Source organism: Poecilia formosa, unplaced genomic scaffold (assembly GCF_000485575.1).
Source record: "Poecilia formosa unplaced genomic scaffold, Poecilia_formosa-5.1.2 Scaffold169, whole genome shotgun sequence".
Lineage (NCBI taxonomy): Eukaryota > Metazoa > Chordata > Actinopteri > Cyprinodontiformes > Poeciliidae > Poecilia > Poecilia formosa.
This window is the reverse complement of record NW_006800108.1, coordinates 931,892-949,315: the sequence shown is the minus strand read 5'-3', so window position 1 is coordinate 949,315 and position 17,424 is coordinate 931,892. Positions and strand designations below refer to the sequence as shown.

The following is a 17,424-nucleotide window of genomic DNA, read 5'->3' as shown; positions in this document are numbered from 1 at the left end:
TGTGCAACGGGTTATAACATTCTCAAATCAAGGTTACCTTCACCGGATCTGGTTTGGGGATGTTTTCTCGTTAAAGCCAAGCAATCTTTCCTCATTATGTTACTACGAAAAGCTGAATATTCATCTTTTGATAGAGACGTTCTTCAATATAATTAAGTTTCTACTGAAACAGTTACGGTATATGTTAAACCAATAAATGCATTCGTAACAGAATAATGATTAGTATTTGGACTGGTGTTGGTAAGGTTCATTGCCAATGGTTGCACCACAAACTGTAAACCAATTGAGTACAGTAAATGAATAATGGAGTTAATGTCTCTGTTGCGTGACATTATCTCCTCTATTTGTCAGCAAAAACATTTCCATCACGTTGAAATACAGCGTGAGTAGTTTGCACTCTTTTGGGATCAGCGTATCGATTTTCTTCCTTCACAAGCTAAGCCTGCGTTTACACTGCAGTCCAAAGTGACCCAATTCCGACTTTTTTTTTTTTTTTTGCCATTATTTGCTATTTTCATGACAGTCTGAACAACACAGGTCGGATTTTTTTTTTTTTTTTTTCAAATGCGACCCAGGCCACCTGAATCCACTTTAATATCCGATCCGTATCTGATGTTTTCAAACGTGACCTGAATCTCAACCTCCCGGTCGCATTCGGAAGACTTGAACGTCATTGATACTCGACAAACGTCACTATTCTGCGTCCTGATTTGCGCTAGTGGGTAGAAAAACTACAATCATGGGGGACGATAACGAGGATTGAGTTGTTAAAATGCTGGTTCGTGTCAGACAACTTCAAAATCGTAAGATACGCTCCACCGTTAGCATCCATGTTTACTTCCGCAAACACTGAACTCTATTATGTTTTTCTGGCGGTTGGTAAAACACGGAGCACGCTTTATATGTGTGACGTTTGTACATACAGGTAAAAAGTGACGCATGTATGTATAAATGTATTTTTATTTATAAACAATTTTAAAAACAGGAAAATTTTCCCTCCATTTCCCAGTTATGTTCCACCCTGTGTTGGTCAATCAAGCACATCTCAATAAAATTGTTACTGCTGTAGCCGTTTGTGATAAAATGTTGAAAAGCTTTAAGAAGTGTAAGTTGACTTAAATTAGTTCATCCGTCTACTTAGGAGTCTTTTATACTAAGTTGATTAATAAATCGTGGATAAGAGCTCAAAAAACAAAACGATAAGAAAACCCCCCATCATTTTTGGCAGATAAGAAGCCAAAGTCAAAAGAAGAAACATCAAAGTATTGATTAAGACCAAAACCCCCCAAATAATCAATTTTATTTGTATTGCACATTTCAGCAATGAGTCAGTTCAAAATGCTTTAAATCATAAAAACAACACAAAAGTCTCACTTATTGAAAATAAATTATATATAGGAGATATAAATCTTCCATAACGATGCCATTGTAATCTATAACATTTCTTGCTTTTCATTGGCTCCTTTCATCACAGCTTCAGTACAATACTTTCTGTGTTTTCTTTTTCTTTTCAAACACAGATATCTGAAAAGACATGGATACGATGTTTGAGAGGCTCAAAGGTCCAGTTTTAGAGGGTATTCCTTTTATTGTTTTATCACCACAACAGGTCAAAAGGCTCCCTTAAACCATAAAATCCCATAAAGCCTAATTATACACACCAGATTTAAAAGCCGACCTCAAGAAGATTCGGTTTGACTCAGTCAGCAGCTGCTGCTTTAATCTGTATAATCTGTCTAGTGCGCAGCCTGGTTGTTAAGATTTAATAGGCTATTTTGCCTCAGTTAAACTCAGACGCTGGTCATCCTTGATATCACGCGTGCAGCACACACTCGTTATATGAACCCGTAATCTTTCTCTGAGTGATAAACATCCTCCTGTCTGCCTATGCAGTGAGTTGTACCCGGACTCTGTCCTGAGTGAAGATGTTCATGCAACTTGGAAATGCAGCAGATTAGTTGAGATAACGTTTACTTTGCACAGCAAACCTGGAGCAAGTCACACAAAAATCAGGCACCCAAAAATTGTGGCGTCCTTTCCACTCATATGTAAAGACAAGAGTCAGAAATGTATTGTTCAAAGCACAGGACAGAGTCAGGGACCAAATTCACTTTCAGATTTATTCTGGTTTTTAACTCTTGATGGGTTAAACAATGTCTGGAGTGGGTCCATGGTAGTTTGTCTAATTTACTCTATTAAATCAAACAGATGTCATCTTGCATGTCCACTAATCGGCAACGAGTCTTTTACTTCAGTTTGGAGTATTTTTTGTCCACTCTTCTTTGGAGAATAGTTTTATTTTAGGAACTTTAGAGGGGGTTCAGGTATGAACCACAGTTTCAGGTAATTTCCAATGGATTTAGAGCCAAACTTTGAGAACGTCACTGGAGGTTTTTGTGTCATTTTGTTGTTGCATAACACAAAAGCATTTTTGTCTTGTCATAAATTAATTGTTGGACATTCTCTATCAAGACAAGTGGTCCAGGTCCTGAAGTTGAAAAGAAGCTCCAAACCTCCACCACCACCTTGTTTGGTTGTCAGTAAAGCTATTTTTTGCCCAATGTAACTGGACACACATCTTGTAAAAATTTTGTTTTTTTGTCATCAGTTCACAAAATATTTTCCCAGAGGTTTAGGAGATCATTAAGATATTTTCTAGTAAATGTGACATGAGTCGAGTTATTTTTGTCGGCAGCGGTTTTGGCTTTGGAGGCCATTTTTGTCCAGACGCTTATTGTTTACCCTGGATTGAAGTAAATAAATGGGGACAGCAAAGTCTCACCTGTTATTCCATTTTTTTATTGAATTGGCTGTAACCTTTGCCTCATTAAAATTGGTCAATATTCTTGAATTGCATTACATTTTGAGGTCTTGTAGCCTACTTCATGTTGTCAGACCGGGTCTACTGGTGGTAATCATCACTGGGTGTGGCTGGTGACACTGAACTTGGTTGCTTTCCAACCAACATGACTAATCACAGTTAATTCATCATTTAACAAGAGAGATAATTACTTCCTCGTACAAGGCCAGGTTGCTTTTTACAACTTTTCCCGATACATAAATTTACTGTTTGAAAACTTGGGTTCACTGAGGCCATTCTTGACTAATTTTGTTGCTTGTTCCTGAGGAAATATTTAAGGGAACAAATACTTTAGTAACACTTTATCTGAAGGGGGTTGAATAAGACTGACATGACACTGTCATAAACATGACATAACACCTGTCATGAACATGAATAAGCCTTCATGAATATTTATGACTTGTCATAAAGCGTCATTCGGTAAATTATGACACTTTTAATACAAAGTTGACATTATTCAAAATGTCTTTGTTATGACAGCTTGACATTAACCAAGAAATCATTACTGATATAAATTTGTTCTAAAAGTTTTACTGATTGCACTTTAAAAATGAGGTAACTTTATGTTATTAAAGGTAAAGTTTAAACAGTAATGATTTCCTGGTCATCTAAAAAAGCCAAAACTAACATTTGCGTTGTAGCAGCTTACTTGGATTTTATGAGAGAACCAGATTTGTTTAAATTACAGTAAACTTGTGTTGGAGTAATTGTCACAACAGTTTCTTATTTTATCATGGTTATTTATTCTTTATTCAACAGTGTTTTGTTCATTTTAAGCCAGATTACATCACTTAATACATTATTTCTGCTTTCATCACAAATGTTAAAGGAACTGCGGTAACCGTTTTATCGACATGAAGAAAAGGAAATACTTTGCTCCAAGCTGAGGGATTCCAACAGGGTGTTTTCTGATAAGACGACGACCAGGACAATCTGTCGCCTCTTATATCTGATTATCACAAACATATCGCTATCACTTTGCCATTTGGCTAATATGGACTGATAAGAGCGTGGAAACCTACATTTTAATCAGCAAAATGCTCTGAATCATAGAGACGTGCTTAGAGTGAGTTTTCTGTTTATAAGCAGGGTTAATGGTTGAGTTGTGATTATTTTTAGTTGTAGAGTACTACAGTGTAAAAATACACTGTTCCAGTGATAAAGCCATGTATCAATTCAGATCAGTTTATTCGTATAGCACCAGTGGCACTTCTGTTCATTACAGAGAATGAAAACGGTATAAAAAAAGACATCATTTTCCCAATAAACATATATATATTCATCATTCGCTCATAAAAATAATTAACTTATGTAAAAAAGAAAAAGAAAAAAGAAAGGCTACAGAAACAATAATTAGCTTAGGTTAAAAACAGAAAATCCAAAGCAAAGTCAGTGTCTTTGTCAGAATCCATTTAGCAAAGAAAAGTGCATCAAAATGTGCCACTGAAAAAAAGTTAGGAAAACATCAATTAAGCAGCAAAGACAAAAAAAGCAGCATCAAAAGGAACATTGATATTCATTTAAACATTTTGTATTTTAAAAATGAGTTTAAATCGTATTCGGTCACATTTGATGGAGTTCAGTAATGCATTTTATTTTATAAAATCTCTGGAAGAACATCTCCAAAGTCTGGTGTATGATACTGGTAGTTTAATGGAGTGTTTACATGGTCAAACCACCTTTAATTTGGTATTTGGATTCAAGTCTTTATTTACAGCATATTGGGACTTCTCTGTGTATGAGCTCCAAGTTTTAAATTTATAAAACCTCATTTCATTGCAAGCACATCAGTATTTAGCTCTTTATATTTAATACAACATGGCTACACTTTTTTTTATTTCCCTGCAATCTGTGGAATCCTCCTATAAATAAGGGAGGTTTCTGCGCCTCCATCATCAGTTTCAGTGTTGTACTGGATAAAAAACTCTTATCTGTATTTTTATCAGATTCCATAATGTTGCATGTGAGGGAGGTTTCAATAGAGAGAGCAGCTCAGTTTGAACAGTGACATCACTTTACAGTGTTCTGTGTGCATGTCTCTGCATGTGCAATCAGCGGTTATGGTGCACCCAAGATTCAAAATACTGTTGCAGTCATAGGACAAGATATGCAGAGGATCCAGAGTGCCCAAAGGACTGTAGTAAAGGATGTAAAGAGCTAAACAAACTCAGGGACAAGACTTTCTGAGGGTGCTTTAAGTTTACATTTAGACAAATTTGAGTAAATATTAATTTAGATTTGTTTGTTTTGTTTTTTATCTAAAGGCTTTACATTGTTTCCAGGAAAAAGATGAGCCAATAGGAAAGGCTGGTTCAATAAAATTAAAACTATTAAAAGCTAATCTCGTCCTCGTAAAGTGACAGCAGCAGCAGGCTAATCCAGCCGATTAGAATGCCGGCGTTCTGCAGCAGAAGCTTCTGCCACGGCCTCTTGCTGCTGACATGGACCAGCGTAGGGAGCTGCGAGTAACACAAAGGAAAGACGGTTTTTAATGCGTTTCTGCAGGATTTTTGTTTTTATTCAAAGGTAATCGAGTAGTAGCACTCACCATATCAGCCAGTCCAACATAGAGAAAGAGCCCTGCAGCTACTGCACCTATCCACTGCTGGGTTGCAAGGTCAGTGGCTACAGACAGAGAGATATACAGGCCTATAAAAGAGGTCATGGCGCTGCCCAGGTTTAAAAGCAACGCCTTTTTGACAGACAAACCGCTGTGGAGCAGGATGGCAAAATCCCCTGCAGAAATAACAGCAAAACAAGGAGGTTAAGTCTAAAAAACCCAAACAGGATAAACAGATGTTCAGTGACGTAGCTCACCGAGTTCATGAGGGAGTTCATGGCAGAACACCGCCACTGAAGTGGCCAGACCGGACCTCCATGACATGGAGAAAGCCGCGCCTATTGCTAATCCGTCTGCGAAGTTGTGTATCCCGTCACCGATGGTTATCATGTAAGGCAGCAGGTGCTTTTCTGTAACACAAAATATTATAGTTTGTGCAGTAAACATGGTGATTATCCCGACTTCATGAACTCACTTTTCTTTGTTGGGGGATGTTTTACTCACCTTTTCTCTGCTTTTTCTGCTCTGAATCATACTTTTCTTCATCATCAACCTGAAATGTTTGCATTACCTTTAATGTTAATTCAACAATTCAAGCAGGTTGTCTTAAAAGTAAAACTACAGGATGGTGAATTCATTTCTACCTACTTTATCCAGGAAAGAAGCCATTGACTACAAGTATGTGATGTATTTGTTTTCTTTTTTTGTGAATGTTAATTCAACTTCTTTATCCCTCATTTCAATCAGGCAATAGTCTTTAAAATGTTTAAATGTCATTAATTTGAGTCATTTACTCACCAGATCTGCCCTGGATGCAGACTGAGACTTATCTTTTTGTTTCTTTTCCTGTTGGTACATCTCTAAAACCCCAACATGATCGCAGTGGTGAGGGTTTGATTCGTCCTACAAAAGGTGCAAAAACATTTTGCAAATTTAGGATAGAAATAAAAATTTATCCGATGGCAATCTACAGAAAGGCTAAACAGAAAGTAAATTGTTCCAATTATTTCTTATTAGATGCTTCTTAATAGTTCTGGCAAGTGAGACCAAATGTTAAAAATGACTAAGAAAAAGACACTCCCCTCTACCCCCACTTTGGCGTTAAAATCATGCTAAAGTTTTTCTGTTTTAGATCAATTAGGATTATTCCTACCTCCTAATTGGCAGAAAAAAAGTGACACAAATTTAAATTCAAATATACTTTCTTTTAATTTTGGGAGTTTATACCGTACAGTCTGTAGAAATTGGTAGGTTGTCCTTTAAACTGTGTGACTTAAATGTATCCGTCATCGTTCAACAAGCTTCTTATAATAGTTTGGAGACGTTTCCTCCATTTTTTAACCATAATGTTCCTTATGCATGATGCCATCTATTTTGTGAAGTGCACCAGTTCCTCTTTCTGAAAAATAATGCTGCCACTCCTGTCCCTCACAGTTTGGTTGGTGTTTTCAGGCTTAAAATATTCACAGTTTTTCTCCAAATCCCTCCAAAGCCAGTCAGCCTTAAAAGCTAAATGGTCTCAGTGTATGTACACTTTTGAATTTCTAAAACTATATCCCATTACTCGGGCTTTTAATGCATAGAAATAATGTTGAAAGTTTTAACTAGCCTAAAACCTACAAAATGTTTAGTCGGATTTAATGTCAATTAGTGATTTAAACCTACATTTATCTCAGAAGCAGATCTGAAGACACAAAAACGGCTTTTTAATAATAATATAAAAGTTCTATCTTCAGGTTGAGTGTCTCTACTTACCCCCTCATGATGGTGTTCATTTTTATTGGTGACCATTGAGAAGATGGTTTCCATCAGGTAAAATACGTAGACCCCTCCAATCACCACCAGCATTTTGAAAATGTAGTCTGGCGTTTCTACGTGTTCGTCGCTTGAATGCTGATGACCGTCACTGCCGTCCTCTGTGTGAACGTGTATACCAAGAATCTGGCAGCATACGAGGAAGGTCAAATTTAGACGTGTCAATGCTTTTCTTTTAATTGATGATGGAGAAGGAATAATTTATTCAACACTATCAACAATTACAGAACAAATGTGCTTCGTTTAATAAATTTGTTCTTCACCCACCATTGGTATGAGGTGCAGCAGGGCATCTCCAGTCAGAGAACCGACAGCCATGCTGATGCAGAACTGGATGCTCATCTGGAAAACGTTGGTACATGACGTACACAGCAGCACCACGATGCCAAGCATGGCAGTGAGGGTTATGATTAGATTAGCAACGGTTGCATAAAGGTATTCTGCAGGGAGAAGAGCAGGAGATGGAAGAGGTCAGGTTTGTCAATCAGTTAAAATAACATATCCAAGTTTCATAAAGTGCAAAGCAGCAGCCATTGCGTCACACTCACTATTAGTGGTGGAGAGGCCCTCGGGGGTCACTGGTTCTGGCACGTTGGTGCACGTTCCACTCAGGATCTGCTGGACCAGAGCAGGACTGAGCTTTGCAATGCCAGATTGACCCATGCCAGAATCTTCCCCAGTAAGTTTGTAGATCTGGATCAGTTCGTCAGCTGTGAAACAGTGCTGAAAAAAAAAAAAGAACAAAAGAAAATAATTAAAATGGCATATTTTTAAACATTATTTGTAATACAGTGCTGTTTTTCTTCCCAAACACAAAAGCTTATTATGCAGTGTGTGCTTAAAAATGAGAAAAGTGGATGATTTGAATTTATCAGTTAAACAGCTGCATGAACAAAAATAACATTCTTCTGAAAACTATATTTTCGGCACTAGACGAATTAGTGGGAAAAGTGTTTGTCCCCTTTCAAATTTCTTGTTTGTTTGGAATTTTGTCTGAAATATTCCAAGTTATCAACAAAGTTTTTTTTTGTTTCCAAGTCAAAGTGTAAGTGATTTTGAACATTTATTTGTGAACCCCCCCCCCCCCAAAAAAAAGATACCTTTAAGGGAATATACTTTTTTACAGCAGTTTATGTTGGAACAACTTAGCGCTGGACAATATGGCTGAAAAACATATCGTGATATAAGCATTTCATATTAGTCAAAATCAATAATTACTGATTAGTTTTTGTTTTAAATATCTGAAATACTGCCAATCTGGTGGCGAGACCTTTCCTGTTTTATCCACAGTTTTCACTCCACACCGTTTTTTATTTTTAAGCAGAACGAGGCAAAGAGCTAAACTGCTGCTGCGCCAGTTACTCAACAAGTCGTTGCTAGGTAACTACAAGTTACTTAGCAGTTCGTTGCTAGGTAACCAAAGAGTCTGTTAGTAAATTCCATCCAACCTTCTGGCTGAGATAGGTTGAGCAACTAAAGCCTTTTCTCTAAATCCCCCAGAATGCCATGCGGTTCTAGATTGGAGTTCAGCGAAATTATTGAACATTCTATCAGATGATTGTCTATTGATATTGATCACGTGTTTATAGCAATATATAGCTCTGGAAAAAAAATAAGAGGCCACTTGAAATGATGAGTTTCTCTGATTTTACTTTCATAGGTGAACATTGTTCTTTTATTCTATGAACTACTGACATGTCTCTGAAATTCCAAGCAAATATTTAGTATTTGCAGAAGAAGAGAAATGGTCAAAATAATGAAAAGGATGCAGAGCTTTCAGACCTCAAATAATGCAAAAAACACAAGTTGATATTCATTTAGAAACAACAGTACTAATGTTTTAACTCAGGAAGAGTTCAGAAATCAATATTTGGTGGAATAACCAGGAGGTTTTCAATGGGGTTCAGTGCAGTGGACTCTTCATTTTTTTCCAAAAATGTATATTGTTATTGATTTAGACTTTCATCATGCAGGTCGTACAGGTACGTACATGCTGCCAGCTGTTACTTTTAGGCCCACTCTGCTTCCTTTGATGATCATCAGTGTCTTCGTTATGGTCATGGTCATGGTCATGGTCGTGGTCATGGTCGTGATCATGGTCGTGATCTGAACCAATATTCAGTTTCGTCATGAGAACCTCCAAATCTGCAGGACACAAAGCACAACTGAGCACAAATATCTAGACGTGGACCATTTCTCCTTAGCTTCAGTCTGGGATTATTTACCATGAACAGTGAAATTTTCTGAACCAAGTTGAGTCATGATGTAATCCAGGAAAAAGCTCTCTTCAGGCAGGGACTCATCACTAAAGCAGTAACCAAGCAGGGCATAGTAGAGGACACGCCCCAACACCGCGCCCACTTCCTGTTTCTGGTCTGGAAACAACGGGTCCACTTCCACCATGATGCTGCTGGCCGTTACACAGCTCTGAGGACAGAAAGGTAAGCATCCGCAATAAATAAAAGGTTTGTGTCCAGGCTGCCTGTAAGTTCAGGTGATTTAAAAAAAAGAAAAAAGAAAGAACCCCCCCCCCAAAAAAACAACCACATGACTCGCTAAAGGTTTAAAGACGTATCCTTATTTCAAATTTAACAAGTATGATACAAAAACAGCAGATTGAGGAAGGAGAATGTTACTTAGTTCACTTTAATTAATGTTACTGTTAGGAAATCTGATCTGCTGGCTTTTGCTTCATATTAAAGCAACTTCTGGATTAATACACAAAATAATTTTATACATCATTTCTGGCTTGAAAAAAAAAAGCAGAAAAATTTACAAACTGGAGACGTTATTTAAGTAAGAGTAGCACTACTTCAACATATTTTAATTCAAGTAAAGGTCCAAGAAATTACTCAAGTAAAAAAGTATTTGATTTAAAAGTTACTCAAGTACCGAGTAACTGATCAAACGAATCGGTTAATATTTAAAAATTACATAATTAGATGAACCAAAACATAAAGTTAAGTGGAATTTTTTGTATTATAAAGGAGTAAAATGACAATAATTCACATAAGTAACAAAAAATGTCAAAATCAGAAAAAAAAATCCAAATCAGTTTCTTCCAATAAAAAAACCCAAAAAATAAACTTATTAAACTTTAACAAAAACTGCAGGTGTGTGTCTCTGTCTTTTGAGTTTTTGGTTAAAACATGAAAATCCAGAAATTTTACTCAAATAACAGTAGAAATACTTCATAATAAAATTACTCAAGTAAAAATAAAAAGTACAGCATAGTAAAATTTGTTTTATTTTTCCATTTCAAAAAAGTTACTCAAGTAAATGTAATTGAGTAAATGTAACTAGTTACTACCCAACTCTGGATGTGGGTGGGTTGAACAGCACTAACAGTTTAGCATTCTGCAGCAAAAACAAGCTAAAAAAAATAAAAGATATTCACTATCCAAGATGAGAAACAAAAACATTAAACTTATACGTATAATGAAACTGGCATTGTTGCATTTTGTATGACTGAAGCTGGAATGTGGTCGTTTTTTCTAGAAGTTAGCTGGACCTGACCTATGTCCAGGGAGGTGCACGTTTTCAGGAGAGCAGACTTTGATGGTGCGAACATGCAGTGTGAAACTTTGACTTGTTGGTGCCATTAACTAATAAAATATTTCTTAAATTACTTATTGATACCTTCAACGTACAATAAAAGCTGAAAAATGTTAACTACAGAGTGATAAAGACTGTTATGCAAGCTTATTCAATTGCTTGTGGATTTATTTTATTGTTTATTCAGGGCAGTGGTTTCCGAACTTATAATAGTTAAACTTGAAATAAGAGTCTTGCAACCGTCTTCTCTTCAAGCTCATTAAACCTTAAGCAAAAATATGCAACAAGCCAAATTGTCTAATTTAAAGACTAATTTTGAACATAAACTTTTGGTATTTTAGCATCGTAACTTAATGATTTTCTTGTATTTTTATGCACCAAAGGACGAGTGTCTAAGGGTTTTACCTTGTTTGACGGCTCATAGTGGTTTTGCAGGTCCTGAATCACGCCCCCAAGTCCAACAATGCCGATGTGAGTGTGTGAGCGATGGTCAGAGTGTGTGTGTTTGTGCAGGAAGCGGTCCGTCTCCTCTGCCCACTTCCCTTGACCCACAGCCGTACAGACCAAGTCCGGCGAGGAGAGGTACAGGACGCTGCCTGCAGCGAGAGCCGGGAACTGAGACACGCTGACGGTTACGTTGTCCTCAACCTTTCCACTTTCTTCCCTCCCGTGGACAGAGTGATTCCCGATGAGTTGATGAACAGAACCGGCCAGGTCACACTGAGTATTCACACAATGAGAGAGACAAAGAAAAGACACACGCGAGATCAGATTAAACAACAACCTGTGGAGCCTTGCATTCATTTACAGTAAATGTTTTAACGTTTTCTCACCATCTAGCCGAAAGCATCAATGTGATATCTATTAATATCGCGATTTACGTGACATAAATGCATTACTGTTAATTCTCGCAATTCTTTTCAAATAAAACTCTTCAAGGTGTGGTTTCAAAATTTGGTTCATCCTGACATATTTTCCTAATATACATCTTTTTGCCTTTGTAGAAGTAGTACCTTTAATTATGATAACATTTCCTATATTTCTAAGATCACTATTAACGTCTGGATCTATTCTGAGTAGAAATGAGCGAAGTTCAAGCATCAGAATTTCACTCAGCTCTGTTGAGATGTGAGCAGCAGTAAACGATGAGACGAGTAACATTCATGACCGGCTACAAATCAGGCGATAATGGTGAAATATTTCATGCTGTAAGTTAGACTTGCATTTTGAGTCATCATTAATTCACTACGAATTGTTTACTGCAACTAAAAGACATCAGGAAGAAAAGTGGAGGATCTGAACAGAAACTTTCTCAACAAGTACAGAAAAATATAACTTTAAGTTTTAGTTGTCATCAAAGCCAAAAATACAAAGTTATATTTTGCATAAATAATTATTCCTTTTTGTCCCATCACATTCACACAAGAGATATTTCACAGTTTCATGCTGCGCATTGATGCATTTTACAGCTGTCATCGAAGGTGTTCAAGGACTCTGTTCCTACTGATAAAGTATTTTATCTCAATCCGATATTATAGCAGTTTATCAAATTAAACAGGTGGAATAGCCTAATATGAAGAAAGGAAAGCAATTCAGCCTCAATAAGGAAACAAAAGGGTTGATTATTCTTCTGATAACTTGATAAGGTCCTATGAAATGTTAGATTAAGATCTCTTTATAAGCATAGAATTTTTTTTTACATTTAGTATTAAACTGTTAATATTATCCAATAGGCTTTAAAAGAACACAGATGTGAAACAATTAAGTTTCATTCTTTAGTCTCAAAAACATCCAGATACAAGGATTAAAAAAATACTGTGTGGCTTTTACTTTATATGTTTTTATTAAATTCTGCAGCCAATTTGGAAGTAATTCAATATAGATTCAACACCTGAACAGATTAATGAAAAGTATAAAAAATATTTAACTTTCAGGGTAAAAGCCAGGCATTAGCAGTAATAACAGGAATGCTTTCCTGGGTGAAAATATTAGATTTCAGACCTAAGCCATGTTGTTACACTTTGTGATTATCTATGTCAAACAAAACTAAAGCAAAAATGTGAAACCAGGATGTAAACTTTAGCAGCAGTAGCTTAAAATAACAGCCTTTTTGTCTGAGTTTATCAGCACCGCGGATCTTTGCGGAGGGATTCTGACCTACAGCGTTACTTAAGTTTAATGAGGCCAGGAACCTGCTTTTCAGTTTGAGGTCTGGACTTTGACTGGAAGATTACAACACCTCAATTCTTTCCTTTTCTTTGAGTTGTTCTTCAAATATTTGCGAGGAGGCTGAGGTCATTTGGGTCCTGAGGTAATAAAACAAGCCCCAAGTCATGACCTCTCCACTGCCGTGCTTGACAGTTAACATACAGAGTGTTATTTTGGTTTTGAGAAATAAGCGCACTTAAAATGTTTGTTCTAACAAAAGATACACAGAGTAGAGTGAGTAGAGTGCCTTGTATTTAGTTTCCTTCAAAATAGTTTAAGTAAAAGAATAGCATAGTTTTTAAAGTGTTGCTGAATTAGTGCTGTAGCTTAACTAGTTTCTGGTAAGTTATGATTTTTATGAGAGATTAAATGCATTTTCTGGATATTTCTTATTCAGATCCAACTCTGGTAACCTGAGCCTTGCTGCCGCTTCTTTTGCTTTTTTAGAGATAAAAGGTTTGGTTCTGTTAATAAAAACCGATGCATGCTCAGTCCTTTTCTGACATGAACTTTTAAAAAAATAAATTTAACAATTGATTTTACAAATGTGATTTGTAAAATCACATTTGTTCTTTGTTTAATTCTCTTTGATAAAAAAAGAGAATTAAACAATTCAGGACTTTGTGTCATATCTCCAAAAGCTTAGAAATATTATACATTAATTAACGTGCAAGATTTATGGATATCATTACATTTATTGGAAAATGCTGTTCCATACGTATAGCTTTCCCTGTTTTAAATTTTACTTTTTTGTTATTTGTTACAATTTTATTTCTACAATGAATTCCCCTGTTTATAGACAAAAGATTATCAAGTTTTACTTTTTGTAAAAACAACTTTCTCTAATCAATGCATTTATTTATAACTGTGGTTCCCAAAGATGGGGTCGGGGCCCCACTGGTGGTCACAAATAAACAATTTTAGGGTCATGCGACGCTCTTCAAAAATCAAACTAAATAAAAATATCATTGTAAAGCATATTTATGATATACATATAAAAAGAGCTAAATAAAGATAATATATTTTCTGTTAATTGTATTTTTAATATCATTATCGTTCCTGTTAATCAAAATTTATCTTGAGCCGTAAAATCAACATGATAATAAAGAGCACATTGCTTGAACATACCTGCTTTAAAATGTGTTCATTTTCTGATTAAATTCAAGAATGTTTTAAAGAATTAGTAATATTTAATTATTTTTTTTTTGAAACAAGAAAGTTTTTGTATTTTAACTGATGGGAACAAAGGTGGATACTTTCCACTTTAATTAGTTAATTTAATGAAAATGTCCACATCTTTTTATCCTTTCAAGGAGGAGACTGAAGGAGAACACATAATTAGTAACGAAACAAAAACCCCAAAATATATTACATTACTATTATTTTGTTGGAGTTTTTATGCAGATATTGTATGCAAACAGAGAAATGACTAAAACAAGCTTTTTTATTATTACATAATATTTAAAAATGTTGCAAAGTTTAATATTTTCTTTTCTATAACTAAAGGACCCTGTGAAGGAAATGGAGCCACACCGGACATCAGAGCTGCAGGTTAGACTCTCGACTTAATAATAAACCAGCAGTCAGGGCGTCTGAAGCTTAAACGATTAAAATCACCGTTTATTCTCTTAATCAACATTAACCAGTAAAATTATGTTTTCTTTGTCATTTTTTTCATGTAAAATTGATAAATATGTGTTTTTGTAAAAAAAATAAAAAATATCAGGATAATCTGGAATTATTTAAAAATCAATCAAAGATGTAATTATTCAAACAAACTTTTCTTATGTTTTAATATTGTTGAATATTATATATATGTATTTTTTTAAACATCGGTTTCATTAAATTTGTATTTTTTATTTTCATTTCCACTGTTGGACACCTAATTTCTCTACCGTGTTACAATAATCCTGTTCTGTATTTTAAATTGGTTTAATATAAAAATGTTCATATATATTCCATCTTTGTAAAAGTTGTAAATGTACTTTTTAAATGTTAGATTACAGAATAAAGTCGATATATAAATTTAAATATGTACTTTTTTACAACCTCTTGACTCATAAGTTTAAATTTATTTTAGTTTTAAGTCTGTACAATTGTCAAAAAAAGAAAAACCCTAACCCTTTCCGAAACAGCTTTAACTTTCCGACGCAGGCAAGAATTATTTTTTATTTTACGGTATTTTTTTAAAACAAACAAAAAAAAATAGCAAACGAAAAAGCAAAAAACATGTCAGTTTTACTTTGAATTTAATCAACTTAACTTCGTTTTAAATAATTTTTAAGCATTTACTTATTAAGTTACACTTTGTTTTTAACTAAATCAACATATTACAACATAAATCCTTTTTATTTCCGCGGTAATGAGCGGGTAACTAGTATCTTTGGGATCTCTCCCCCTGAGCAGCAGTTGGGCTCCCGGCTCGGTCGACCCTAACCTGGCAGCCAGGTTCGGCCCAATAAAACTCACCTTTCCACACGGCACCTCGCCGCACTGCACACGATTCTGAAGGGTATTAAAGAGGGAGCGAAGGGACTCCCCGGTCAGAAAGCTCTGGCCCGGAGACACGACGCTCACGACCGCGCTGTACGCGTCCTCCACAGCCGAAGCGGAACCAACCGAACCCGGACAGCAGGAGAGGGAAAGAAGCAGCAGGACGACGGACTTCATCTTAAATCTTTCTTCAGCCTGGAATATAAGTTCAAAGCTGCTGCAGTGGTGGCACATTGAGCCGAGCGGAGCCTCTGCTCGCAGATATACTCCTGAAAAGCGGCCATGCTCTCACTGGATCTGGACTCTGGATTGTGATTGGCTGAGATGTGGCTCGGAGTTTAGCGCACCTGTTGCCTACAACACCTGCAGACAAGAGAGGGTCTCTAGTCTGCAGAGACCCTCTGAGGTCTCTCTTGGTGACCTAAGAGAACTTTTTGGAATAAAAATATTAAATTTCAGTTTAGTATTTTAATGTAACAAATGGAGTGATAATAATCTGAAGCATGACCTCTGGAAAAATGTTGCACAACTTTAGTGGATACAAAGGGCAACTCATAAATGGTGACTGGAAATTGGTAACTTATACATACGCGAAAAAGTACATTTGCTACCAAAACTTTAAAAATGGTAGTATGACCTTTGGAAGAAGCAACTATTGTCTAAACTTGTGTGATATACGAGTAGTTTTGTCAGTTTTTGATTTAGGCAGCATTGCCCAGGGCAGGGCTGCATGGTGCTGCAGTTAGGCCTGAAAGTGTCCCGCATGCGCAGTAGAGGGCGCAATAACGTCACCGTGCTCAGTGTTCTCCGAACCGCCATAAATAAAGAAGTGGTGCTCGGTGTTTGCGGAAGTAAACGGATGCTAACGGTGGGGCATAGCTTACACATTTGAAGTTGTCCGACTTTAACAACTTGATTCTCTTATAGTCCATCATAGTAGTTAGTTTTTTGTTGTTGTTTCTTTTTCTTCCCGCTTGCTCATATCAGGACGCAGAATAGTGGGATTTGTTGAGTTCGGATGAATGAGACCTGGACGTTAGGTCGCATTTGAATCGAATACGTATCAGATATGGGTCACATTCAAAAAGAATCCGACCTGTGCTGTTCAGACTCTCATGAAAAGATCGGATACAAATCGCATTACATAAAAAAAAAAAAAAAAAAAAAATCGGAATTGTGTCACTTCAGGTTGCAGTGTGAACACAGCCCAGTCTTTAGTTGTGTATGTGTGTGTAGCCTTGTATTTGATACAATGTAAGGAACACTGTATCCAAACAAACACTGCATTGTGAGAAATGTTATTGGATTAGGGGTTAGCTTTAGGAGGACTAAAGTGTGAGTTGAGTTTAGGGCCGTTTTATGGTTTGGTATCTTCTGGTAATGGTTAGATTTAGGGCCAGGCTGTAGAAATGTATAAAAAAATGAATGAAAAATCAATGCAAAGTCACTGCCAGTCTGTCCAAAGTGTGAACACAATGACAGTATAGACGATGGATGGAGGCACCTGCACAAGATGGGGAAAAATAGTTAATCTCTGTTTGGCCCAAAAAGAGTTTTGCTTTAGTTATTTAAAGGTGAAGTCAGTAGGATTTTGATTGAGTTACGCTTGTTTTGCTGCCAACATAAGAGGTTGTTACCTGGTTTGGACTGTGAATAACAACACCCGGAAGATTTTCTGAATGTGAGTAAGTAGGGTGAGGTTAACCTGTGACATTTTTCTGTTATTTGTAACTTGCAGTCTGGCTTCATGCAGAACTGCTGCTGGTTGTTGTGGATGTACTTTAGCCCACTTTTTCATTTTAAAAAATTGTTCTGGAGTTGCACTGCTGCCTTCTCAGTCAGATTAAAGTCCAGCTTCTGTCTAGGCCAGGTAAGGTATTGTTTTGGAGACGTTGGCTTATTGTCATGCTCCATAAAATTGGACATATTCCTT

The 17,424-nt window shown here is 36.3% G+C and overlaps 1 protein-coding gene across 2 annotated transcripts; it reads right to left on the bottom strand.

Moving 5' to 3' along the window:
• Positions 1-4,024: 4,024 nt before the first annotated feature.
• slc39a4 (solute carrier family 39 member 4) lies at positions 4,025-16,413 on the bottom strand. 2 transcript variants are annotated; one of them, XM_007564895.2, is made up of 13 exons: positions 15,468-16,413; positions 11,196-11,510; positions 9,461-9,662; positions 9,325-9,380; positions 9,226-9,294; positions 7,784-7,958; positions 7,503-7,675; positions 7,176-7,361; positions 6,219-6,323; positions 5,925-5,973; positions 5,678-5,830; positions 5,409-5,596; positions 4,025-5,319 (listed from the first exon to the last, which is right to left on the bottom strand). In XM_007564895.2, the coding sequence occupies exons 1-13, from the start codon at positions 15,723-15,725 to the stop codon at positions 5,191-5,193; spliced, it is 2,058 nt and encodes a 685-aa protein (XP_007564957.1). In that variant the 5' UTR covers positions 15,726-16,413; the 3' UTR covers positions 4,025-5,190. The 2 variants fall into 2 exon arrangements, with proteins under 2 accessions (XP_007564957.1, XP_007564956.1); XM_007564894.2 differs by having other exon boundaries at positions 9,226-9,380.
• Positions 16,414-17,424: the final 1,011 nt, after the last annotated feature.

Excerpts from the sequence above, each read along its gene's own strand:
- slc39a4 (XM_007564894.2), bottom strand. The coding sequence starts at position 15,725 with ATGTGCCACCACTGCAGCAGCTTTGAACTTATATTCCAGGCTGAAGAA. Across the intron at positions 7,362-7,502 it reads TGCTGCACCTCATACCAATG|ATTCTTGGTATACACGTTCA; the intron begins GTGGGTGAAGAA and ends GTATGCTGCCAG. Across the intron at positions 5,320-5,408 it reads ATGTTGGACTGGCTGATATG|CTCCCTACGCTGGTCCATGT; the intron begins GTGAGTGCTACT and ends TGTTACTCGCAG.